The 27,480-nt window shown below is 46.1% G+C and overlaps 1 protein-coding gene across 3 annotated transcripts; it reads left to right on the plus strand.

Annotated features, from left to right (window-relative positions):
• Window positions 1-27,422, plus strand: mtmr3 (myotubularin related protein 3). Of its 3 annotated transcripts, XM_030418180.1 has the most exons (21): window positions 1-199; window positions 2,681-2,756; window positions 3,812-3,868; window positions 5,162-5,251; window positions 5,709-5,825; window positions 8,436-8,518; window positions 10,133-10,299; window positions 10,421-10,517; window positions 10,810-10,923; window positions 12,368-12,558; window positions 12,946-13,077; window positions 13,245-13,356; window positions 15,032-15,227; window positions 15,494-15,679; window positions 15,929-16,099; window positions 16,666-16,811; window positions 17,288-18,824; window positions 18,922-19,032; window positions 19,213-19,301; window positions 20,861-20,887; window positions 22,585-27,422. In XM_030418180.1, exons 3-21 carry the CDS (start codon window positions 3,866-3,868, stop codon window positions 22,754-22,756), a joined length of 3,741 nt encoding a protein of 1,246 aa, XP_030274040.1. In that variant the 5' UTR covers window positions 1-199; window positions 2,681-2,756; window positions 3,812-3,865; the 3' UTR covers window positions 22,757-27,422. The 3 variants fall into 3 exon arrangements, with proteins under 3 accessions (XP_030274040.1, XP_030274041.1, XP_030274042.1); XM_030418181.1 differs by lacking the exon at window positions 20,861-20,887; XM_030418182.1 differs by lacking the exons at window positions 19,213-19,301; window positions 20,861-20,887 and having other exon boundaries at window positions 22,585-22,731.
• Window positions 27,423-27,480: the final 58 nt, after the last annotated feature.

A 27,480-nucleotide genomic window follows, 5' to 3' on the forward strand; every position in this document is an offset into this window, starting at 1 on the left:
GCGCTTACGTAAGTTGTTGGGCTGTTGGAGAATTCGCGACGATGGCGACGACGGCCCGCTGCTGGAGAGGGACGCAGTGAAGCTGGCCTCGGCTCGGATATGACTAATGTTTATTTGATCGAGGCGTGTTTGCTGCTCAGTAATTGCACGGGCTTCGGATGAGTCTTCGGCTTCCAACTTCGCTTCGCTCCTTTCCCTGGTGAGTCCGCCGGCTGTGGTCGTTCCTCGGTGTGTTTTGACAGAGGCCTCCGTTTTGGGTTCCGCCCTCCATCTCATAACAACAAAAACAGTTGCAGAGAGCCGCGCTAGCTCCGCCAGCTAACGCTAGCTGGTCAGCTTACTGGCTGGTCTGTGTCCCACTCACTAAGAGCAAGCACCGAGTACTATTACAGCACAATAGCAGACTGATTTGTAGTAAATGTCGGCTGCTAGCTAAATACACACTTTGAACTAAGCGTTAGCTTGCTAACGTAGCTTTGCAGAAATGTTATTCTTGATTAACTGTTGACGTTAGCTAGCTGCAGAAGATTTAGCTTAACGTTATCAAAAACAGAAGAGAGATCGGCAAATGTTGTCGCTAGCTAAGTTAGCGAGATGTTAGTGTAGTTTAGCTCGTATCAGTCGACAGGAGGAGTTATCCGAGACGAGCCTGTTAGCTAGCAATACGTTAGCATCTGACTTTTGCTTGGTAATAAATGATCTCGCCATAGTTGCTCAGCAGTTGCCTTGCTAGCACTCACAAGATTCGGAAGTGTTTGGCTTTTGGTTGACTGTGGATTATATTTAATCACCTCCGTTGTGTTTATCTCCTCACCAGACGTTAGGGAAATTGATATACCATTAATATTCTAGCTAGCGCTTGTTTACGTTTTATTTTGAGAGTGAAACCACAACGTTAACTTTATGCTAGCTAGCCGAATTTGTTTTTTCCACAGTCAAAGTTGGCCGACGTGTCTGCTTTTATGCGAGTTAATCCTTTTCAGCACCGCTGTTCAGTTCACTTACACTACATGACAGTCAACGCAAGTTTGTCGGGCTCATTGTGCTGTCAGTCATCGCAGTTTATCGCAGCAGTCAGTATTTCCTATTTCTGATTATTTTAGTATTATTATTATTACTGAGACAGTGTGCTTGTTAATGTTGCAGCCTATGATGCATGGTGGCCTGTCACGGGATAGGAGTAACGTTAAGGCTCTAAGGGGCTTAGCCTTCCCTGTGTGACTCTGAACTCAGAACCAGGCTGAGCCAACAGCCACGGGTCATGAGCCCGCTGCGGTAAACAGAGCCCTGTGTGTGCGGCAGATATGCTTTATCAGGTAGCAGCAGCCGCCGGACTCCTCAGTGAGTGAGGCGCTGACCTCCCCTGGCATCCTGACACCACTCACTACGACCAGAGTGTCCAGGTCCTCCTCTGCCGCTGGTGCAACACGATTTTTGTCTCGTTTCTGAAGGTGTGTTGAGGTCCTTCCTGTTCACCGACCTTCTCAGATCAGATTTCAGTCCCTGCAAGAGTATCTGACCTTTACAAGTATTTGTTTGCCTGTATGCTTAGAGATCCCTGACAGGTTGCCTGTTTTGAAAATACATATCAGGTAATATCACTTTTAAAGATGCACCTGGTATAGAAAGGTGAACATCTAAACAAAAAAGTTTGTATATATTCGTGTTTTTGGTAGATGGAGTTTTTTCAGGTGAACACTGAGCAGGAAATTAATATCAGCCACCGGCCGACTCTTTTGCTCTGCCAAGTTTGTGTGCATGACCTTGTTTCTTTCACAGCACACCCTCCATTAGCTTGTGTTACTCCTCAAGATGTAGTAAAATGTATGAAGAAAGTGCTTCCCCTCGTTGGGGAAATTAAATTTTTACAGTCATCATAAATCATCACACAACAAAAGGCCAGTAACACAGGCACACACAAAGGACCTATGGGCAGTCATTAGTTGGAGAGATGTCAGCATTTTCTGATTATCTGCGTCTGTGAGCTTTCTGTGAGATTGCTGATAAAATACATACTGACTTTAAAATGTGTTTCTTTGGCTCGGATGCAACGTCTTCTCACACATTGTCCTGCCCACAAGCAATGTGCGAGTGGTAACACGTCGCAATTAACAGCCTATAAACTGTAAAATAATCTGAATCTGCAAAGTAACCAGTGACTCAATTTACCAAATAAATGTGGTGGAGAGGAAGTATAAAGTAGCAATAAATGGAAATTCTCTTGTAAAATATCCCAAAATGTTACAGTACTTGAGTGAATCGTACTCAAGTTTATTTCACTGGTTGTTTGAAATTTTGACACAAAGAGTTTAATTTGTCACTGCAAGTAAATATCAGATATTTAGTCTAAACGTTGTATTCTTGTTTTGTTCTGAGGGTGAGCATCAGATGAGTAGTGCATGTGACTTGAATCATGTCTATATGCCAGCCTCACTGTACAGTTAGTGCATCCAGTGGGCTTTTTTTTTCTTCCGTTCCACAACTGAGTTTAAGTGGTATCTCTGAGCTCACATTCAAGCCACTGTGACCACCAGCGCAGCTATATTTGCAAGGGAATCAAAAGAGCTTCTGTAGCTTGAATGTCTTCGTGAAGAAGTCCGCTGTTTGCAAAATGTGGAGACGTTTGTGAGGACAAGCCTTCGCTCATTATTCAGGTGCCTGTTTGCTTTCGTTTCCACAGATTTCCATGTCTTACTTGTGAGAGTTTCCAAACAGGATCATTAGGACTGCTCATCGGCCGTTACTGATTGTCCGCGGTAAGTCGTAAATGTGCAGCAAAACTGTTTTAATGTGCCGTTTTATGAGTCATCTGCTGTTTCCTAAATGTGGTCGTTAATAATTTTGCCCCTCTTTACTGCTTTTGATGCAACTGACTGAATATATGCTTTAGTAAAGGACTAAATCCTGCCATCGTTGGCCACGGCTCACCTCGCTGTGCCATTTCATGTTGAATTGATTTGCTATTGAACGTCTGACTGCCCAACCAGGGGCTCACAATCTCCTGGTCGATCCGTGGGCCGCAGTCAGTTCATTGCAGAGACTCAATCCCTCAGAAAGTATTTACACATCTTGATGCTTGCCTCTAACATCATCAATACAGAAAGGCAGCAGTTGGGCTGGCCTTCAGAATTCACCTCCTCCATGTAACATTTTTTAATGTGAGCTCCTTGAAAATCTGTCCACCTGCAGTCTAACCAAATCCATTCAACAAACATGTATGTTTTGGGGCAGTTTTTTTTTTTTTACTTTACTTGAGTGTGTACAGTAGAGAGATGGCAGGAAATGAAGGGAGAAAGATTGGTCGTGACATGCAACCGAGATTGCAACGAGGATATTGGAGTCTGTAGTCAGCGTCTTAACCCCTCAAACCCCCCGGGTGCTCCCATAAAGAAATGTATAGTCTTTACTTTCTTTCTTCTAGAATGAAGATATAAATCTTGAGTATTTAAGTTTGAGGTCGTCGTTTTTTTTATCAGTAAAACAGCTGACCAGTACTGTCCACTATCAAAAAAAAATGGTGGCCTACTGATTTGAACAACTGAACCTTGACTTCCTTTAAAATGGAATCATTATATCGATACTTTTCCCCCCAAATAAGCTGCTGGTAGTTTCACAATGACCTCAACTGATCTGAAATCATTGCCGACAATGAAACTTTGTCAGAGTAGGCAATAAATTGTTTAAAAAAACACATTTAAGAAGCTGATGGCTGTTATATTTTGTGTTTTACAGAGAATGACTAAAAGCCATGACATATCATTCACATGTTTTCTGAATTACTGATCAACTTTGCTGTGATCTCCTTGTACAGACTGGTCCAGGCCGGAGTTCCTCGTTGGTTGACCCACACTCCTTCACAGGGGCCATGGTAAAGTACCTTCAGTTCACGCATGCTTTGGCAGTAGTTGCTGTGTTTCCTGTGTCATGTGGCCTGGGTGCAGTCTGCAGAATCGGAAACTCTCCATTGATTTCAGGTTGTAATCAGCACTGTGTATCAGGAAGCAGACACTTACATCAGCTGCTGCAGTGTCAAAGGTCCTCCGAGGCTGCTGTCGAAGCCGGGCAGCTTTCAGTTTTCGCTGCAGAAATTTTATGACATAACAACTACATCAGTTGTCTGTTGGATGATGTGTTTGAGTTGTGTGTTTTTGGCACGCTGCGATGTGGCGGCTGCCCCCTGTCTGGCCTCAGCACACCGCTCCTCAAGCCCCGGCGACTGCGTGTATCAGCTCGGCTCATGCTGAGCCAGCAGCCCACAGGATGTGCCGTGGCTATCTCTTATCTGCCGTCGCTTTCGACCACCTTAATCTTTCTTTGCATGCTGCCCGGGACTCAACTTGGCTCCTGACCAAACACAGCCCACAGAGTCCTGTCCATCTCTTTAGGCCCAAGGCCAGACATTTTTTTTTCTCTCACCCAGTTGCCCTTGAGAAAAAATCCTTGACTCTGCTTGTGTATCCACGCCTCACATTCCCCACTGATAGGCATCCTCTGTGAAATATGTTCATCTCAAATGAGTCTACCGTGACCTCAAACATTCGGCCCTCATGAAAGCCCACAGTCTGCTGATGAAAACCGACTTTAAACAAAGACATTTCATAATTTGATTTTGCCAACCAAAAAATCAGATTTAGACTCCACTTTCTTTTAAGGCTCTTGTGTGGAAATTGTCTGGTTCCAGTTTTAGAGTGCTGCATGTTACTGGCATCCGCTACACTATGGTCTGTTGTACAAGGGGTGATTATAGTAAATTAAGTTGGTTGCACATTACACGTTGCGGCTGCGGACAAGAAGACAGTCACGCAAAACAGTATAAATGCAGCACTGTCAAGTTGGTTTTAAATCAACTGCATGTAATGACAGCAGTGACGACTCTTTCCCCCCCACAAAATACGACTAAGGTGGTCTTGAGCAAGACTTTAACTCTCCCAACAATTTCTGCAGAGCGGCTTACTGGTCAAAGCTGTGAATGCATGCGTCAGTGTAAATGAATGTGTGACAGGAGCAGGGTGATAAATAAGGAAAAACCCAGTCAGCCTTTCTTGGACCTACGCTTAAGTAGACATATTAAAATGAACGAAAAAATGCGCCTGAAAGAAGGTCGTGGTAGTTAAAGTTGATACTGGTTTCAATAAAGAGTTAAAAGGCCTTTTCTCTGCAGGAGGAGGACGGGCAGCAGAGCTTGGAGTGTATCCAGGCCAATCAGATCTTCCCCAAGAAGTCCCCCGTCTTAGAGGAGGAGAACATGCAGGTGAGAAAGCTGCTCCTCCTGCTGCCAAACCTGTGTTGTAAAAAAAAAAACCAAACAGTTAACGTTGCAGTTATGTGTTAATTTGTGGTGAGTCGCTGTAATCAGTTACATAACCGCTATTAAGTCACATGCTACTTTAGCTCACTTTCACTCTGACAAGTCAAGTGATCTCTGAAGCCCTTTAATCTGACAATAGAAACTAACATTTTACTGCCTGTGCTGAGAAAACTATTATTTCCTTATGAAGAAGTGCTTTGAGACACATATCAGCTATTTTGACAGCACCTTTTTAAAGCTGCTGCAGAAAAGCTCCCAACATGTCGATACAAGTTGGAGAGAAAAGTCATGATGGCGATATCTAGTGAGTCGACCGTCTTTGCATGTGTCGTTATCACTGATGATCTGCGCGGCTCCGCTGTGTGTGTTTTGAAATGTTTTTATCTCCTGCTGTTGCTAGGTGCCCTTTCCTGAGCTGCACGGGGAGTCCACAGAGTATGTGGGGCGAGCAGAGGATGCCATCATCGCAACGTCCAACTACCGCCTCCACATCAAGTTCAAAGAGTCTGTTGTCAACGTGAGTATTTTTGAAAAGCGACCGATGACCCTCGAGGTCTGATGCGATGAGAGAACATTTCCCACACAGCTTAAAGTAACTAAAGAATGAATTCTGATGTCTCTACTGGAATCTGTGTGAAGGTGCGTAGTAATGTTTTGTGAATGGGCAGAGTTGGGAGGGGGGGGGCCATTGTGCCAGCGCTGCGGTGACCGGGCCATTCAGAGCCGATCTGCGCCACGTGACTTCTCATCACCTCTGTTTCGACACGCGCCTGCCTGCGCCCTCCGCTTTGTCTCTGCACCTGTCGTTGCCGTGGTTGCAGTGGTTCCAGAGGGGACGCAGAACAGTCGCGCCCTCTCTCTCTGTGTCTCCTTTCACCACGTTAAGAAAGAGAGCCAAGCGTTGTTACCCAAGAGTGGTCACTTTCTAAAAAAAAAGTTGTCTCATTAGTCGCTGCAAAATGTTAATTGCTCCATGGTTTCTTATTTTAAACAGAGTTTTTTTTTTTTTATATACATCTTTCACCCGGAGTCACCCCCCAAGAAAATATGTATGTAAAGATGTTTGCATTTGTACTGTATGTACTATATTGTGGAATCCAGGGGTTGCACAGGGTAGTGGTGAGGAAATAATAACAGTTTCCTTGTGACTGTATTGTCAGTTGTTAGGTTATGTCTCTGTCTCTAATGATCTATTTAGATGCAATTCTATGAGTTATTACACAAATGAAGCATTTTCCATAATTTGACCAAGACAGCCGACTGTATAAAGCCTTAGGAAAAGCACATGCTGTGTTCAGATCGCCAAGCTGCTCAGCTGCTCATGTGTGAGAGCAGGAAAGTTGTGCAACGACAGATTGTGTGCTTCAGGGAACGCTTTTGTATGTTTCACTTCCTTTTCTTTAAAACATGCTAATTTTAAAAGAATACTCCTGGTCATACTCAACAAAAACCCATTTAGCAGACCAAAACCAACAATGAATTCATCCTTTCAACAAGTATGGCTATAAAAAACACATCAGTGAGCCTCACAGTTGCTTTTTCTTGCTTCAAAATCTGCATCAAAAAATCATTTTCATTTCTGTGTTGGTAGCAAAGTTCCTGAACGATATCAGCAATAGATATTGAAATACATGAAATCGTAATCATATCTTTATAAAACCGTCACTTCGATTTGATTCATTCGGGGGTTCTAATGGTTCCGTCTGAGTGTTTCTGCTGGCCACCCATCACGTGTTGTCGGGGTTAATTGGACCTCAATGAGCTTCTGGTTCTTGGCTCACACACACACACACACACACACACACACACACACACACACACACCTCCTCTCTGTGCTCACATCAGACAGAGCCAAAGTTCTCCTCGCACATATTTGGACGGGTTGACGAGGCATCTGCATCACATGGCGGGGCTGTCAGAGCTAACAAATCAGGGGTGGGAGGTGCTGCGAGAGAGCGAGAGGCTGTTAACAAGCAGCCGAGGAATTTTGATGGTGGCCAGATTAGGCATGTAGATTAGAGGGCAGGAATTAAGTTGTGGCAGCAGGATGCTCGAACGTCCGGAATGTGCAGCGATAGCAGCCATACACAGGCAGACAATAGTTGCCAAAATCGCAGTGCATCACTTTCATTATTGTTCTCTCTGTTTTGCTTTGGATAGAGTTGTTGTTGTGAGGTGTCAGTAAGTATCCAGCAGAGCTGCACGGCGTGGAGTGCTTGACTTGAGTGTATAATGTTGTGTGTGCCTGTCTGTTAACCCGGCTGGTGTTTTCGAGGAGTCGAATGCTGCTTGTTCATCCCGTTTAACACCAGGTGATGGATTATAGGAGAAATGATGGAAAGCAGTAATAATCTGTCCACACAAAGCATTCAAGCCGCCGATCTTTCGATGCAACTTGTACGCTGATCCGCCATCGGGAAGTAAAGCTGTCACTTGCACACTCATGAATTTGGAGCTTGACCCGCTGATGACTGGCTGCTGATCCTGCATGGCACCGGGCTGTGTGCGAACAGCAGATTGAGCCACACCTTTCGTTAAAGCCCGCCGCGCTGCTGAAAAGTGGCTCTTTACTAATTAACAGGGCTTAGACAAAAGCAGCATGGGTATTTCCCTGCAGTATTCAAAGTATGCTCTTAAGTCATAAGCACATGGCAGTTCTGTACTTTGGATGACATTTGCCTATAAAAGATAAAACAGCAGCTCCGGGCCAGGAGGGAAATGTAGATACAAGCTCTTCACCATCTAGTATCGAGTGTTTTCGCGCTCCCATACTCAGAGTTAAGAAGATTATGTATATTAAGAAAGCTCGGGGAGATGTGATGTGATGTGAAAAATTAATGGGAACTCACCTGGACGAGTAATCTGCGTGACTTGTGTATTTTTAGCACCGTGTGGCTGAATGGTGGTTTGGTTAATACAATTAAATATTTCATCTGAACACGCGATGTTGCAGCTCATTCTCGGCATGAAAGCAGTTTTTTCTCTGTCGACCACCACTAATTTGCTGAATGGATCGGCATCAGTCTGCCACACTTCATGTACTGACTGCATGTGTTTGGCCGCTACATTTTTTTTAACGTTCGCGTCACACTCTCAGGGCTGACGTTGCCTCTGTTTGACTCCACAGGTTCCTCTTCAGCTCATAGAGTGCGCCGAGTGTCGGGATATGTTCCAGCTTCATGTCACCTGTAAGGATTGCAAAGTCATCAGGTACGACCAGAGATACATTCCTGTCATTCCAGCTGTTACTTTGTTTAAGTTAAAGGCGTAAGAAACTTAATTTAGAAGCTGTTTAATGCATTTTAAAACCCGACAGCTGTAACAGTAGAATATATGAAGGTAAAACATGATATCACTTCCATTTCACAGGTAATTAGGAAAATAAGCACTCTGTCGCTCAAGCTCGCAACGTTCAAACGACGGCGCCGCTGAACCGCCTCCTGCACTAAACTTGCCGGCTCACTTTGTACTTTATCATGCTTGAAATTCACACTGCAGATATCCCTTTTCTCCAACAACTCCCAACACAATGTGCAGGATAGGTTTAACTGTCCATCAGTCTTCTAAAGTTGACAGAAGTTAAGATGTCACTTTTTCTACAGAAGTCCAATGAATGTCGATCACACATCAGAGGAAAGCAGCATTGTCATGTTTCATTTTGCAGCTCAGTGGAAACTCAGTCTTAATGTGAAGAAATTCAAACTCATTCATCAAAACAAAGAGTTTATTTATTGATTAAAATGTCTTCCTCTATGCCTCGATAAGGGTTCAGGGAGAACAGATGAACAGAGACGCGGACAGTGCCGCCACTTTTCATGTTAACACCACATGAAGGAGCTTTTTTGACAGCCGAGAGCATAAAAACCGTTTAGTCATTGTGCCTAAACAAGCACATATGATGATGCAGAACAACATGATAACTGTTAGACTGAGCTGCTGTAGTCTAGCCTGAAGTCAAACCTTCCTCTTGTTCTGCATGCCTACGTGGGTGTCATCAAATGCCTCAAATGCCATCAGGTTTTGTGTCTTTGCTTCAAACTTCTCATGGCCGTTTCGACTTCGCTCAGAACCCGTGCTCTGCTAACCTGACACTGCCACACATCTGGAAAGGATGAGCTAGAAACAGTTTAGACGAGGGTTGGCACTTTAAAAATGTGGCGATTAGACAAACCAGCTGTCTGTCCTGGGCTGACTTCCAACTAATCAGATCAACAGTATGTGAGAGTAGGAGAACCAGTAGAGCCCGTCGTCAAACTCGTACCAAAGCCAGTCGAGGGAAGAGCAAACGTGTTCTCCTATGAGAAAAAGGCCTTCAGTTGTGTTTGTTGTTTCTTGCTGGTCATCACACTTGGACTGCGCCTGTAGCTTCCATCTGTAGCTGCCAGCAGTTCCTTAGAGGACACTAATTGGTCCAACCACTGTGGTTTGGCCACTGGTGCGTAGCTTCAAGCCTTGTGAGGGTCCACTGCTCTTCAGCGTTCATTACTGTGAGAAATTCAGTCGATAACGGAAAATATTCGGCTAATGGGATCCCTGATGTCACAGCCAAACCGTATAAAACCAAGGAAATAAGTAAAGAAACAACATTGGAGCAATCAGCGGCAGTTATGACATTTTAAGAGTTGATTGCAAGACCACATACAAAATTAACACCTATTTAGCTAAAAAAAAAAAATACTTGATGATACTGTCTTTCCACAAATGAAGGGTAACAGTTGAGGCAAGCATTTGCTTGATTCTGAAGTGTTTGTATCATAGTTGTCAGTATTGACGGTTAGCGATTGCTAGCGTTGCGCTCTAATGCTTTTGTGTTTGCTCCCCTAGGTGTCAGTTCTCCACCTTTGAGCAGTGTCAGGAGTGGCTCAAACGGCTGAACACAGTAGCGCGCCCTCCCTCTCGGCTGGAGGACCTCTTCTCATTCGCCTTCCACGCCCACTGCATGAATGTGTACGCTGGCGAGAAGGAGCAGCACGGCGAGCTGTGCAGACCAGGTACCCTAACCGCCCCTCACACGTTCTTACGTTTCCCCCAGCAGAACCTCCCCATCCTCCTCCTCCTCCTCCTCCTCCTCCTCCTCTCGAGTCTTATCGGACATCTCTGCTCTGTCCGTAGGCGAACACGTGACCTCCTGGTTCAAGAACGAGGTGGAGAGGATGGGCTTTGACACTCAAAACGCCTGGAGGATATCCGACATCAACAGCAAGTTCAGGTAATGGCTACTTTCATCCAGGAGCCATGCTGCTGTGCTGATTTCACCACTCCAGCTTGAAGATAGACCAGTTTTCTTTTGTGTGTGTGTGTGTGTGCGTGTGTGTTAGACAGTGGGCGGTTGTGTTATTGTACTCTGCTGGTGCTGCGCCCTGGGTAGATAAGAGCTCAGCCCAGGATTAGGTGTCTGTAGACTGAGACCTTTGTTGAGCCATCACAGCCCTTCAGTCCTTTCTCTTTCTCTCTCTCTCCTCGTTAAACCGGTGCTCTCTCGTCCCCCTCTGCTCTGCCAGGCTTTGCCCCAGCTATCCTCAGCAGCTCCTGGTGCCAGCGTGGATCACTGACAAGGAGCTGGAAAATGTGGCGGCCTTCCGCTCCTGGAAGAGGTTTCCTGCCGTGGTTTATAGGTTGGTGTGTTCGTTTCAAGACAGAAGGTTAAGCGTGTTTACAGCCACGCGGCAATGAAGCGCTTAATCATGTGCACATTGGCCTTTTTGTCTATGATTGGAATGAAACCATATTCAAATAATATCTTTATGGATTTATATCAGTGCCACCATGGACGGAGTTTACTTTGGCCTGTAAAACCTCAACATACAGCTAATTACTAAAGGATGGCTTCCTCCAAACTACATTTCTCTATTTACCTCTTCAGATTTAGTTAAAAATGGCCAAGACCACTAAGTTAACCAATAACATCCACTGCGTCATGACTCCAGTGAACCGTGGTTGTTGTATTTAACCAACAGTGCTTAGCAGCTTTTGATCTTTGTTTTTGGAAAACTGCTCCGACCAGAAGCTTTGGATGCTTTTGAATGCCTGTTTTGTGCGTCAGAGCACCTGAAATAAATACGAGACAAAAGTTTGCTTTGGTGGCTTAAAATGACTCAGGCATCAGAAGAGTTTTGAGCAGTTCAGCAGTCAACATTTAACTTATTTTGTTTAATTGTTTTGTTGGAGCTGAAACAGACGTTGTTGATCCGGCCAAAACAACAATATCACAATCGACATTCAACCAATATCTTATTTCTCAATTGTGAAAGGTCCCGTAGACTACAGTCAGATTTTAAATAGCCTTTGAATTCCTCCACTTGCACCCTTGAAACACTATAGTTGATTAAAGATTTTGTTTGGCACAAGCTCCTCATCCACTTTACTGCTAGCTATAACTCATGTTGCGCTGTATAGAATACGTCATCTAGTTCATCACGTCATCTTATTGGTTTGTGTCCGTGGAGTAGATCTGCTCGTCAGTGATGTTATTTGAAGTTTGCAAACAGAAGTAAGAGAATATTAAATACCACAACGTCTGTGATTCTCCTGAAAAGCTTCAATATTCGTCAGATGGCCCGTCCTTCTGCTAAACTCATTAGTCAAGTAATTGGCTAGTTTGGCCAAAAATTAATCAGCTGTAACTTCTAACTTATGAAATTATAATGATTTTTCCTTTTATTTTTTTATTTTTAGAAACAAATCAAAAATTCACTGGTTCCTGTTCCACAAATTAGAACATGTGTTTGTCTGTTTAGCATTATATGACAGTTAGATAAACACTTTTGAGATTTTAACTGTTGGTCAGACGAGGAAGATTCACTTCAATGTGCAATTTTAATATGTGAACTTGGGCTTCAGGAAAACTGGCATTTTTCACAATTTTCTAACATTTTACATGCGGAAAATTAATCGATTCAAACAAATCATTGTTAGTTTAATCAGTTGGTATTTGGAGCCCTATTGAATAAAGATATTAGACGAAAGTAAAAAAAAACAACAACAACAACGCACTGTTGGCTTAATCTAATATAAAGATGATAAATTCTGCCTCTTGTCTTCTGTCTCCCCTCCACATAGGCACCAGACCACAGGGGCTGTGATCGCCCGCTGTGGCCAGCCAGAGGTCAGCTGGTGGGGCTGGAGGAACGCCGACGATGAGCACCTGGTCCAGTCCATTGCCAAGGCGTGCGCCGTGGACAGCAGCTCCTGCAAACACCTTTCCAACGGCAACTACACCAACGGCTCTGACCTGCCTGACACTGACTTTGGTGAGAGCTCACACTCAGCTTTGCTCCGCTCGCTCGCCGACATACTGTACTCGCCCACAAACAAAGACACACACCCAGCAGCACACACAGACAGGTATTTCCAGGCTGAAGTCTTCGCTGTCTGCGTGAAGCAGATGCGCTCTACGGTCCGACCTGTTGGGGCTTGTTTGACGCAGCATGTTCACACAATCACTCTCAGATAACATTCACTTCTTATGTCAAACAGATTCTGATGGATGTGCCTGGATGAAACACTTTCACACCTTAAAAGTTTATATAAACATTTTAAATCATCTTAATGACCTCAGCCTTTTCCCCTGAGGCCTGGTTTTCTACAGCCCGACTTGTACTAAGGGAAAATGTCACTGTGTTTTGCGTCTCTATCAGAATCCTCCATGACCAACAGCTCTGAGGTGGAGACGCTGGCCATCCAGCCCCACAAGTTACTGATCCTGGATGCCCGGTCCTACGCTGCTGCTGTAGCTAACAGGGCCAAGGGTGGGGGCTGCGAGTGTCCAGGTAAGTCCAGCCAGCTCGGTACCGCCTCCAGGCACAATCAAGTCAATGTGTGCTTGTGATTCTGGAGCTCCGTTAAAACAACAAATGTGATTCTCCTGCCTGCTGAAATCAAAACCAATTATTGTTTGCACATTTTTTTTTTAACCACTGTTTTCCTCCGGCTCCAGAGTACTATCCCAACTGCGAGGTGGTGTTTATGGGCATGGCCAACATCCACTCCATCCGCAAGAGTTTCCAGTCCCTGCGTTTCCTCTGCACTCAGATGCCTGATCCAGCCAAGTACGTTTTTCTTCCTTTTTGTACTTTTTACCTCCAGCAGTGCCTCTGGTTTTCCCTAGCCAGAACTCTAAAGCTGCGCAGGCTAAAGCCATTACATGTAAAGCCCTCAAGCTTTGCTGTAGTAACTGGTAGGTAACTAGTAATCACAGCTGTGTTTGGATCTTGGCTATACATCTGTTCCTGATTTAGAACGCCTGGCCCAACCCCAAGTGGAGGATCTCTTTCCATCTGCGCTCCCAGACTCGATGTTACAATGATGTGTAATTGAATCACGCTGGCTGGAGAGAACGTTGTTGAGAGTGGTTAGAAGATCAACTCGGAAGACAAAAACAGACTCACAGGCTTCTTCATCTAGTACAACTTTCTATTACGTTATATTTGAAGTTATTATACCCATGCTAAAATAGATAAATAGATAAACAGCAGGTTGTACCAGGGTCTCATGATTTCTGTGAAAATCTAAACCTAATTTGTATCAATTTACAAAATACGATTGCCGACACATCCGTCATGTTGACTTCAAAAGTATAAGTCGGTCACAGGCTCGTCTCTGTCACAGACGCTCCAACACAGCGCTGACGATTATGACCCAGATGAGATAAGACAAGTCAAACATTTACTACCAATTGAAGTCGTTCAAGGTCTTTGCGTGTCTCCGACTGGTCATGTAATGTTTTGATTTATTACATAACCAATATCCAAACAGGCAGAGTCATTCACTGAACTAGAGTGGCACCGAGCCGTGTGCACGCCTCCACCGACGCAGCAGCGGGCCACTTTAATTCAACCGAGCCTCATCCAATATCAAATAAAACCTATTTAAAAACCACAAGATCTGTTTTCTTTATCAGTCATAAATACCAGCGACCAAAATACTCCCTCCATCAAGATCCATGCATTATTCCCCGAGAAATTAACTAAGTAACTAACCAGTTTCCTGCTTTTACGTCATTTGTAGTCATGGTTCTGGCCACCCTCGAAGTGCAAGTTGAGTATTTGCTCAATTTGTTTGCTCTTTTTGCATCACCGCCAATTCTCATCTGCAGTTCCCCTCTGCTTTATAGAGCTTTATAGTGAGTTGCAGATGAATATTCAGCTGACTAGTTCGTGAACACAGAAGAGCATCTAGCAGCAGAAGAACCAGATGTTTCCCAGAGGAGTTGGAGACCAAAACAGAGTTAAAGGGAGAGTTGTTATTGGACTTCATAAGGTGGCCAAAACAAAAGACTCGGTGAACGCTAGTGTTGCTCCCTTAACTGCTGACTGTGTAAATTAGCAACTGTTTGCTAACAAGTTCGCCATATGGTGTGTTCACAGCTTTTTTCCTCTGCCCACACGTGTCAAAACAAGCAGTTATTGCATGTTTTTAAAAAAAAAAAATACGTGTTCAGATGTTGGCGCAGTATTTTACTTGTCTTGCTCGTCTGTTAACCACTTTGAAATGTTTTTGAGTAGACAGACCGGACATACATACGTCTTGATTTAACTTATAGCCATAAGTCATAGAGGAGTCTTTGACGGGGTTGCGAGCTAGCTGGGACTATAAATGCTCTGGTATGTGGCACAGGTCCATGTGATGTACTCGCCCTTAAGAAACGCGTGTCATCACTTGGCGTCGGAGGCACATGAGGTCGTCTGATGTGTTTCCGCTCTCTCTCTGTCTGTGCATCTGCAGCTGGCTTTCTGCATTGGAGAGCACCAAGTGGCTGCAGCATCTCTCCCTGCTGCTGAAGGCGGCGCTGCTGGTGGTAAACGCCGTTGACCGAGACCACAGGCCCGTCCTGGTGCACTGTTCAGATGGCTGGGACCGCACGCCTCAGATCGTTGCTTTGTCCAAGCTGCTGCTGGACCCTTACTACCGCACTATTGAGGTACAGACAAAGAATCCGCTTCTTTCAGTTCCATCCTTGAACACGGCTTTTGTTACCAATTTAAAATGTTTGTGTTGAGGACAGAAAACCATGAAAACGCTCCTCACAATGACATCAGGCAGTAACAGTGATATTTCCAGTGCAGCTCGGAGAAAAACATTTTTCTTTAATCTGAATGAAACAGTCATCGGGATTGTTCTAAAAATATTGTGCCATTGTGAAACGACATTTAATTGAGTTTGAGATCTTGTGACGTCTTTGCGCAGGGTTTCCAGGTTTTGGTGGAGACAGAGTGGCTGGACTTTGGCCATAAATTTGCAGACCGCTGCGGCCACGGAGAAAACTCTGAGGACGTGAACGAGCGCTGCCCCGTCTTCCTGCAGTGGCTGGACTGTGTTCACCAGCTGCAGCGACAGTTTCCATGCTCCTTTGAGTTTAACGAGGCCTTCCTGGTGCGTACAAAGGGTGGTGGTTTGCTCAGATCCGAAGATGAAGCGCTTCAAAATGTTTTTCATGTAGAGAAGTCGCATGCCTCTGATTCGGTTTCCAATTGTGTGCCGCTAATTAACATTTACAGTCTGGGCGTGTTCATTCCTTTTGTGAGGAATCTCCTGTCATCTCTGCTTATTATCATACCTGAGGTGTGTGTATACAAGCCTTTACATGTCAACGTGTGTGTGTGTGTGTGTGTGTGTGCGCAGGTGAAACTGGTGCAGCACACCTACTCCTGTCTCTTCGGCACTTTCCTGTGTAACAGCGGCAAAGAGAGGGAGGACCGCCGCGTTCAGGAGAGGACCTGCTCGGTGTGGTCACTGCTGAGACCGGCCAACCGCACACTGAGGAACATGCTGTACTCCTCACACTCCGAGACTGTACGTCCACCGTCTACCCCTGTGTTCAGTCTTAAATCCTGCAGGAAGCAGAGTGCTCCGAGTTCTGACTTTATGTCACCTAAAGAAAGTGTAGTATAATGAAAGTAGCTGAACATTTTCTGAATCACGTGGAAACACTGAGTCTACCCTCTCCTGAGGGCCTGGGGGTTTTCAAATCCCGGTTCAGGATTCGGAAAACGCAGGAGAAGTATTTAGATGCATCATGGGAAAGACGAGCCTCAGAGCTGTTTATTTCACACTGTCTCTTCAGATTGATTGCTAGTTGTTATGGGACCAAACTTGATTTAGGAGTCTTTTTTGCCACCCTTCTTAGAATGACATTTTTGTGGTCACTGTTGTTTTTGTGCTTGCATTCTTGTGTGGCCATAAATATTGTCCACTTACCATGAGGGGGAGATCATATTTCCAAACTCATTTCCAATTTGGATGTTCTTGTAGTCAAATCTCTGCACAACCAAGTCTTTTTATTTCATTTTTCGCGAGGTAACTTTTGTACCGTTATCCGCCAGTTTCCCTGTGAGTTGAGTTTGCAGCTGTCGTTGCAGGTTCTCCACCCAGTGTGTCACGTACGCAACCTGATGCTGTGGACGGCGGTCTACCTGCCCAGCTCCTCCCCCACGACCCCCTCTGATGACTCCTGCGCACCTTACCCTGTGCCCGGTGGCAATCCTGAGGATACGCCGCTGGCCAGGTGAGCCTGGCACGCTGGAACCCGAACCCCCCCCTCTTCCTTCCTCATGTAAGATGAACACAGGTCGATGACTCCTGCAGCCCAGGGCCCGGCTTTTCAACCCTGCTGCTCACATACTTTGCTCTGCCTGGGCCCTTACAGCCGCAGCTACTGTTTTACGCTCTTGCTTATCTCGCGTCTCGTGACAGTCACACCATCAATAAAGAGCCACAGGAAGTTGTTTTATTTTGATGGTGAAATGATGTCGTTGACAGCTAGCTCCGAGTTAAAGAGACCGACTCTGAATGCTTCTCTGTCATTATGTTTGTGCTGCATTTTTCTTGTTTTGATGAGGCTGACATGTGATTGTTATGTCAGCTAAACATTTCTAAATGATATGCGTACAGCCACACATTGAATCATAGGGTGTCACACTGAGCCATTGTTATGTAATGAAAGCTGTTTCCAGATCGTAACACCTCTCGTTTCCTCTGCAGGCGTACAAAGACTCGCTCTTTCGACAACTTGCCAAGCGCATGTGAGCTGGGAAACTCGCTGGCTCCTAACCGCCGCTCCAGTGACCCGAGCCTCAATGAGAAATGGCAGGACCACCGCCGCTCTCTGGAGCTCAACATGGCGGTGGGGCCCGAGGGAGGGGGGAACCAGGATCAGGAGGTGCGGCCCAACGGAGTAGGGCCTTACCCAGGCGGAGTGGACTCCGAGCTGGACGACAGCCCGCAGCCCCAGGGCTCAGAGGCTGAGCTCGGACAGAGGGCCTCTGTGAGCGCAGCTGAAACGGGAGAGGAGGCAGAGGAGGCAGAGCTGTCCGTGGCGGTGGGCGTGGCTGAGGGCCAGATGGAGAACATCCTTCAGGAAGCCACTAAGGAGGAGGCGGGAGCAGATGTCCAGAGGGAGGGAAGTGCTGCCGTCACACAGGTCGTTAACACTGTTGACACATTGGTGGAGAAAGAAGCACAGGTTGAGAAGGATGATCAGTGTGCTAAGGTCAACGGGACTGAGAGCCAAACAGAAGCTTTGGCTAATGGTCACCATCCAGAAAATGGCGTAACGGAGGCCGAGGAGGACGGTGAGTCCCCCCCTCTGCCCACACAGAAGGCAGAGGAGCTGGATCAACAGGCTGCCGAGGTGACTCAGACACCAGACGATCTGGTGAAGCAGGATGTTGAGAACTCTTCTGTACAAGAGGAGCTTGCACACGGACCCAATGAGTCCGGCTCAAATGAGCCCGAGCAGCCTGCAGCCCATAGAACTATGACTAACGGCTTTTTAGACAGTTCACCTGAAGAGCCAGGTGTGGAGGAGGAGACCTGCCCCGACTCGGAACCTGACCACGGTGTGTTGGAGCTGGGGGAGCAGTTGGATAAGAGGACCTCCCTGATGGAAAGCTCCACAGAGACTTTAACTGAAGAGGCCTGCACCAGGTTGGAGCTAACCGCACATCCTGTCTGCCCGAGTCGTCAGCCCTGCAGTGATGGCAGGAGCCAGCCGCCCTGCTCCAGGAAAGAGAAGGGACTGGAGACGGGCGAGCATGGCTTTATCAGAACTTTAAACGGGGGCAGCAAGCGGCCCTCTGTCAGTGCCTTTCAGTCTATGAGTGCTGACCTCAACAGGGACGGTGTTTATAATGGCGACAGCTTCGAGGTGGAGCCCTGTGGAGGGCCTCACTGGGCCAAAGGGAACGGGGAGAAGGTCCCTCTCAGTCGACAGGTATCTTTAGCGAGCTGCAACTCCCTGATCCTCCATCCACGTGGCAGCTGCTCCCAGCACCGCTGGTGCCACGCCTCGCTAGGCCGGGCCGCCATCAGCCCGGAGCAGCCGTCACGCAGTCATCTGGACGACGACGGGCTGACGCTACACACGGACGCCATCCAGCAGCGGCTGAGGCAGATCGAGGCCGGACACCAGATGGAGGTGGAGACTCTGAAGAAGCAGGTGCAGGAGCTGTGGAGCCGCCTGGAGAATCAGCACCACGCCGGCTCCCACAGGATCAACGGAGACATGGGAGATGAAGTGGTAAGATGCCGGCAGCTTGACCGTGAAACCGATCGACCGCCTGATCTGTTCTCCACATGAATGTTACTTCTGATCGCCTGTGTCTCCCTCCATGCAGACCTCAATGACGGACTCAGAGTACAACCTGGATCCCAACTGTTTGTCACGCTGCAGCACAGAGCTCTTCTCCGAGGCCAGCTGGGAGCAGGTGGACAAGCAGGACACTGAGGTGAGCAGCAGCCGGGCTGACATGAATACAACTTGAGGGACAGAAGGAACAAAACTGTTAAAGCAAAGCCTGTGTTTGTCTGTAGCTTGCATATGTAGACCTCAGATCTCTTCAGCAATGGCAGTTAATGATGATTGACGGTTGGTGGCAGGTGAGCTGAGATCAGTCTGTACATTACAGGTGACTCGCTGGTACCCAGACCATTTGGCAGCTCAGTGTTACGGCTGCGAGAGCAGGTTCTGGCTCGCCACCAGGAAGCATCACTGCAGGTAAGTTCTGGAGGGTTACTGAGCTGCCGGAGCTCAAACCTTCAGTCAGTGTCCCTGTCATCAACCACTCCCGTCTGTCCTGTTGGAGCTTAAAGGGACGTTTCGTCCGTTTAAGCTCACTCATCAGACCGAGTTTCTTGCAGGCAGAATACATCCACACTGTGTCTAGATTAATCTGAGGCTGCCTTTTAATTTTCAGTAGCTTTCACTGAACGTCTTGTGAGGAATTCGGAGTCGCTGGTGGAATTTAACTACCACCACCTTACATTTAAATGATCGTGTCTATGCAGGTTTCTTAAATGCAGCTAAACCTGCTAAATTTAGCTGATTTACTTCTATCCCACCACACGGAGACGAGTTTGCATAGTTGCTTTCTTTGTCATCTCATTTGAGCGTTGCACATGTTCAGCCCCGATGTGACACTGATAACGTTACTGCGCCCTCCAGTGACTTCCAGAGAGTTGTGGGAAATGCATGAGACAAACTTGATGTGACTCTTTGCCCCTAGTTTCCCATAATGCAACTTGATTTGCATTATTTATTGCAACTTTCCAGCCTGGTAAACACACAAGGCTCCCGAACTCTGTTATGTACTTGACGTCTGTAGCCCAAGCCGAGATAACCCTGATGACGTAGCGAGCCGAAGTTTGGTAGTGAAAGAAGAGAGACAAGTCATTTTTTGATCCCGCTTGAATTGTGTCATGACTCACACATATGATGTTTGTCAGATTAAAATATAATAACACCAACATGAGCAGGAGCAGCTCTACAGTGTTTAAGTTGCGGGTTTTGGAGAGCGTTCAACGAGACGACGTCACTAAAGCATCGTATGTGTCATGAGATGTGATCAAAAAATATAATCGTCTCTCTTCTTTCACCACCGAACAAAGTTTTTCTAAAATTAAAGTCCCATGAGGGAAACCAGAAGGGGCGTGGCTTCGGCACTCTATCAGGATGGTGATGATGTCATCAGGGTAACATAAGAAGGCCACGCCAGAGCAGCTGAAGACAAAATACAACTGCTTTCACAAGCTGCGAGTAAACTCCCGTAGTCCTCGTTGATAGGTCAATAAAAGGATTGATTGATTCTGTCAGACGGGCTGCTGTCCTACACTGAAAGTCTCCTCAGGACTATAAGAATATGTTTTGGTTATTTAAAGGGTGCAGGATGAGATACTTTTGGTGCCTTTTAGTCTCATTCTGTCAGTTGTTGGTATTTCCTCCGCCGTTATCATTTCCTCACATCACTGTTGTCCGCTCTTTACTTCCTTTTCTTTGTGGTGGGTCGGTTCGAGTTAAGAGCTTAGTTAGAAATTTGAGCGAGGACGGTTCATTGTGGACATCCGGTGTGGCCTGGACGTCACGTCAGCCATGCAAGGATTCAAAACACCGAAGTGTAGAACTGACAGGGCAGGACTGTAGTTGTTTCTCTGTCGTAGCCGTGTTAGATTTTCTGTCTTTGTCACACACATCTGCAGCAGGAAGTGTGTGTTTAGTGTGTTAAGTGTTCTCCACTGTGAAGGCAGTTCTTATCCATTGTCTGCCCCTCTCCTCTACAGTGGCAGGGAGCCTGTCCAGGAGGTCTGGTGAGATCCGGCTCCCCTGTCCCTCCACCCTCCACCCTCCACCCTCCACCACCTTTCTAACCTGGCGCTGCTGCACCTTCCTCTTCCTAATCCCCCCCCCCCTCCTCCCTCCTCCCTCCTCCCTCCCTGCTCCTCCCCCTCCTCACCTGCTACATCTGGTTTCCTCATTCTGTTCTAGTTGTCAGCAAATTCTCAAGAAATTCACCTTTCATTTCTGAGATGTAATGACTTGAATGTGCGTCCTGCAGCGCCAGTGTGTTCCCATCCAGCGGTTTTCAATTGGCTGTGAGCACGACTGCTGTCAGTGGGAGAGCTGGGGTTGGTAACTGGGAAAAATTCAAATCTAATATAAAAAAAAACAAAAAACATGGTCTTCCTCAACCTATTCCCCCTCCTGACATAGCACCACATCAGCACCCTGCCCTCCCACTGCCCTCGACACCCCCCCGGCAGCATGCTGCCCCAAACCAGCCTCCCCCCTGCATCTCACCTCCCAGCAGCACAGCATGCTACTGGAGAAAAGGCTGGAGACTCGAGAGTGAATTAGCTGAGTTTTGATAAATGATTTCTGCAGGGTGAGTACAGGCAGGTAGAGGGGAACACCGTGTGTGTAAGTGTGTGAGCATGGCCTTACATGTGGATCTGAGCATGGGTATCTGAAACCTCCCGTGTGACCTGCCTTCCTGTCTACTCATGATAACGTGTTTTTGTTTTTTAATGGGCTGAATAATCAAGTTAGCACCACTGAGCGGTAGAGCACCTTCTCTAACCCGGCATGTAGAGCGAGAAGTGAACACACAGAGCTCCCGTAACTTCTTTCCACCTGTTGTATCATGCGTCACAGGAAGACAGACAGGAAGAACGACAACTAATAATTTTCTGTAGAGCGGTTTATTGGCAGGAGACGCATTTTTTTACATCCAGGCTAACATGACGTTAGCCGGCTAAAATGATCCTGGAATCACGTCGTTGTTTAAAAAACATCCGGGTAGAAAACCCTCTGCATCACACGTTAGCTTACATGTAAAGAATTCTTAGTGTGGACATCTAAAACTTCCAAAATGCACGTTTGATGCTTCTATCACAACACACAAATGAATAAGTTTGGCTGTGATGCAGCGTCCGCTCTTCGTCTGTAGTCACGCTGATAACACAATCTGATTGGTTACACGTCACAATCTGAACCTGCAAAGTAACTTTTAGTTAAATACATCAGATAAATGTATTAGAGTGGAAGTATAAAGTAGCAAATAATGAAAATACTAAGAAAAGTAACTCAAAACTGTTCTTCAGTGCAGTTCTGGTCTAACTTATACTTACATTTCGACACTTAGATTTTTGTTTTTACCGCAAACATCAGTTATCAGTCTCCTTGAATACTAATTTTAGGTTTCGGCCCTGAAAAACCTTGTGGGTTGACCCGTGGATAGGACTCAGGTTTGTTATTTAAAAAATCATCCAGATGAGTTCAGGGAGTTTTCACTTTTGTAGGTTATAGCTGAGCTCTCGGTCAGCGTTGAATAAATTAGAAATCCAGACTTTAATCAAATGAATCACAATCCGATCAAGCTCACATAGTTGTTCGTGTCTGAAGAACAGACCCTGGTGCAGGTGTAATGAAGAGACGCATGGTAACATTAGGTGTAAAGAGGCTCTGTCTGAGAGTCCAGCTGTGACCTTTGTGTTTCTCCCCGCAGGAACTGCGGTAACGTGTTCTGTGCCAGCTGCTGTGACCAGAAGATCCCAGTGCCAAGCCAGCAGCTGTTCGAGCCCAGCCGCGTCTGTAAGACCTGCTACGGCAGCCTGCAGCTCAGCCCGGCTCCCCTGGACCTGGAGCTGGACAAACCCATCACGGCCAGCTCCAACTGAGTGTCACTGGACCAGGGACAGGAGGGGAGGCGGACTGTAGCCGCCGGCCGCCGACACAGGCGAACCGCTGAGGGAGAGCACAGGAGCTACGCAGAATGTCCCATGTACTTTATGTGTGTGTGTGTGTGTGGTGCAGACTTTGAACGTGTACATACAGACGATGACGTGGCGGAGGAGCTGAATGATGCGTAGGCGCGATTGCCCAGCGCTCGGAACGATGGGTGTGCACAGGGATGGGTGCTGTGTGTGTGTGTGTGAGTGTGAGAGGAAAACACACACGTTCCACACGGAGGGTTTGTGGCAGTGACGAGGCCGCACTCCGAGGCCAGAGGAGTGAGAATGGACATCCTGGTGCCTTCGGACCAGGCAGGCGGAGGAGGTCGTCTCACTGTGTTGCTGAAGTCTCTTGAATCATTTCCCCCTCCCGCCCTGCCCGCCCACGCTTCATCTCCCGGCGTGGACTTCAGGAGCAATGTGGAAAATCTCCTGGTAGTCACGAGACACTCCCTCAGCTTTGGAAAAAAAAGTGTGGACAGCTGATGCTCACTGTGTTGTTCAGGATAAAGTTTGAATGTTCAGTTCACCCAGATTACAAACAAGTCATGTAACAATTCAGCCGCTGCGGCTCAAAGACGAAACATATTCCTCTGAATAACACGTGACAAAGAACAGCAGCCATTTTATTTACATTTGAGAAACTAAATTAGTGTTTTGGAATTTTTTTTTCTTCTTGAATTGATTACATAATTTTCCACAACATGACCAAGCGATTTTGAAATAGTTGTTGTTCGTGCCTCGGATCACTGAAGCTGTTCTCAGTGATTAAATGTTGCACTTCTGTAAAGTTTAAAACAGGAATGGAGTCGAGTTGTCTCCAAACTCGAGGGAGAGATGACCCTTCGACCCGTGACATCACCATGACGTCACCATGACACATCTGTGTTGTTTTTCAGACTTGATAAATCTCCTCCAGAGCCACAGAGGACATTAACAGCGTTACCGCAGGCTGATGACGAGGGTCCTCATCGCTCTGGGTAATCCACGATGTTGTATTTTGGGTGAACTGACCCTTTTTAAAGGTGCACTAAGTAGTTTTGGGGAAGAAATTTTAATCCGTAGAGAAAGATCTTCATGGACTAAATAAACATTTAAATAAATCATTTTCACGCCTGAGTGCATTGAGTAAACAAACCCACCTTAAAGGACAACACGATCTCGTTCTGTCTGTTTATATGTGGCGGACCCTGCCGCCTTTCTAGCTTCAAACGCACTTTTTCTCTTGAGAACAGCTTGTTAATTCAGTCATTTATATTTCATAATATTTCAAAACTACGTAGTGCCCCTTTAACAAACTCTGGGCTGAGTCTCAACTTTTTTGCGGTGGTTTTTAAATCAGCTTTTCGCGCAGAATGGCACAAATGTGTGTCCGGTAAATAAACAGTGTAAACAGCTAAGTGACATGAAAATACTAAATAGATAAAACAACAACACACAATGAAGCGGTCGTGAGTCTGCGTCAGTTTTTTAGTTTGTTGTCTAACGTGCGTTGAGATTCGGCCCAGAGCGCCGACAGGATGCTGTCGTCCTGAAAGTTGCTCGAGGGACAAAAAACTGCTGTTGGGATTGTTTTTGAATTCTTACCTTGAGCAGGAGGTGAGTGAATAATTGTCACCCCTGTGAGTCTCACCTCAGAATTAGCCGGCGATCTGCAGAGCGCGCTGATGGCCGCCCTGCTCGTCCCCCCCTGATAGACTGTTACTGCTGCTGGGAGCGTAGACTGATGTGTTGTGGCGTTGTCAGTTTGTGTCAGACAAAGCTGCAGGTTGTTTGTGCCCGACACGCTCCGACTGACTGGCTGACTGTGTAATCTCCTGTTAGCCGTACCTTCATGCCCTTCACTCACAGCAGCCCCCCCCCCTCTCCCCTTTCTTATTGTTTTTACCCAGCAGGCACTGGGAGCTGGACGTCTCGTTCCCTTTTTTCGGTGCTTCGGTGGAAATCACAAAGTGGAGAATTTGTCACGTTTAAACCCTCGACATGTTTTTCTTTTATTGTTTTTTTTTTTTTTCTCCTTGAGGCGCTAAACGACCATGACCTCACTTGTTATCTCCGCTTTGATTGGCTGAAACCCGCGAGGCGAGCGGCAGAAAGGGCTCTGGGCGTTTTTTTGTTGTTTTTTAAAAAGTCTGTAACTCCACAGGTGACGTCACTGTATGTCAGAGGAGCTTCACCGAGACGCCCGCTCTGCCAAACACCCATTCAATGACCTCCTCGCACACACACACATTTCTTTTTTGTAAGATAAATGAATAAAATAATATATTCAGATATATAGCATTTAAGAAAAAAATGTATAGAATCCTTGAATAGTGGCTCACTTAATTAGTCACCAAAAAGTTTTTTTTTTTAATTTCTTTGTTTTCTTGTTATTAATTGTAGAAAGGAAACGTATATTTTGCGACCTGTTGAAGACGACAGGTGTTTTATTTTGTTGTTTTTTTTTTTAAATAGAGAAGCAGGGTGTCCTGTTTTGATGCTGCAGTGGTTTATTTCTCCCTTTTCAATGCGATCATGACTTTGATTTAATTTATTAAGGTTTTGTTGTTGAATTGCTGTTTTGAGATCCAGACAATTCAATAATTGCCACAGGATAATCAGTGTTTATGAGACGGGACGCCAGAGATTGCTTCTGATCTGCGGCTGCGGCGACGCTCGTCATCTCCGCGACCGTTTCCGTATTATGCGGCGGGTGACGTGAAGTCGGAGGAGTCGTGTAGCACCATGTGACCCCCGACGACCATCACGTCAAACTGGGAGAAAGAAAAAACCGAGCGCGTCCGTAGCCAACGAGATGTCTATGCACTGAGAGAACAGTGGTCCAAATCAAAGCAGCCTGAACCCAAAATAACAAACCCCTGAGATCACACACACACACACACACACACACACGCATTACTCCATTCAAACCCATCTACAAACACTACCTCTACTTTGTGCACACACTCTTTCATGCACACACACATTCACACTGAGCCTCTAATTGCTATCAACATTCGCACCATCGAGAACGGCCTTTCGTTGTTTTGATTGAACATTTTCTCTGTTAATCAGCTGGAGCATTAAAAAGGTACAGCACCCGGCCGCCGTCGTTCACTGTAACGATCGTATTGTCGAGACTGCCAATCTTTTTATTCCCCGTACGCACCTCGTCACGTCGGCACCGGGCCCACCGACCGACCGACCGGGTCCCTGGACGTCTCCCGTCTGATCAGCTGATGACCGAAGCGTTTGTTTTCCTCACTGCCTGTTTTGGAAGTGTTGAACTCGACAGCTCCACCTTCTTTTCTTTTAAATAGTATAGATAAAAAAAAAAGAAAACGCCCTCAACAGATCAGACGCCATCATTTCTGTCAATTTTAATATTTATGAAAAAAGCGCCGCAGTCTTATATGACTTTCTTTGAGGTGGTACTTCTGCATTGAATGTGCAGCAAAAACAAATTCCTTTTTCTTTTCTTTTCTTTTTTTTTTTCCAGCCTCTCTGTTTTTTCTTTATAAACTGGAATACTGATGTGCAACCAGATGATTGACTTCACATCCTAGACTGTTCAGTTTATATCGCTGATTTAAAAGCTGGCCTGTATTCCTAGATCAGTCCTCTTAACAGATTGAGTTATTCTAAAGCTTCACACTCCTCCCAAAGCGACGCCTCTGTCCTCGTGATTCACCACCTCTCAAGGATTTAAATCTGAAAAGGATTTCGATCGCGTCCCTTTATCAGCCGCGTCCGAGGCCGAAGTGCTGACACTTTCCTCGCAGACGAGCCGACAGCCGGCAGCATGAATCTTTTTCTCCTCTTGTGTTTTTATTTTTAACTTTTTGGTTCCTCACCACCGTCACAGGCACGTGGGGCACCGAGCTCGTCTCGTTCAACAATCCATGAATGTGAATTGTCTAAAAAACAACAAAACAAACAAACAAATAAAAAAAAGGCTATTTTTTGCACATGACATCAAGTAGACACTGCCACAGAGTGCTTCAAAAGTAAAGCTGAGAGTGTGCTGTGCTTTTCAGTATTGTGACGAGCATTATGGTTGAGGGTCGTGTGTGTGTGTGTGTGTTTGTGTGCGGGGTTGGTAACACACACACATACACACACACAATGCCAGGATGATCCCTTGCTGTGCTTTTATTTTTTTTTCTCCCCCTCTTGTTCTGCATATGTTGTGTTTCTCTTCGCTCACGCTGACGTGCTCTATCAGAGGCGGCACTGCGACGGCCCAGTAATCACTTGACGTGAGTGTGAACGTGTGGATGCATCGAGCATTAGTGTGGCTGCGTGTGTGCGTGTGTGTGTGTGTGCGTGTCTCTTTTGGTGGAGACTGGTGCCAAGCAGTTTTATTACGGGTCTCTCACAAAGGGATCACTCGTGCTTTTTTGTTTGATTCATTATTTTTTTTTTTTTTCTCCTCCTTTTCTTTCCCTCCTGTTTGATAAGCACTTTGAACCTTCTCATGTCTGTCAGAGGAGTGTGTAGCTGTACATAGCAATTTCCTGTAACAACAAGTGCTCCTTGTTCAGTCTGAATATTTTGTTTTGTTGGATTTACTTTAAAGAGCATTACATTGTTGTAGAATTAAAGGAAGAATAAACTAGATAAACCTGAACGTGTTTCTTGATCTCACTGCGCAAAGCCCGAAAACACACCAACACACACACACACGA

This window comes from Sparus aurata, chromosome 5, assembly GCF_900880675.1.
Source record: "Sparus aurata chromosome 5, fSpaAur1.1, whole genome shotgun sequence".
NCBI classification, from domain to species: Eukaryota; Metazoa; Chordata; class Actinopteri; order Spariformes; family Sparidae; genus Sparus; species Sparus aurata.

Excerpts from the sequence above, each read along its gene's own strand:
- mtmr3 (XM_030418180.1), top strand. Across the intron at positions 16,100-16,665 it reads ACTCCTCACACTCCGAGACT|GTTCTCCACCCAGTGTGTCA; the intron begins GTACGTCCACCG and ends CTGTCGTTGCAG. Across the intron at positions 20,888-22,584 it reads GAGCCTGTCCAGGAGGTCTG|GAACTGCGGTAACGTGTTCT; the intron begins GTGAGATCCGGC and ends TTCTCCCCGCAG.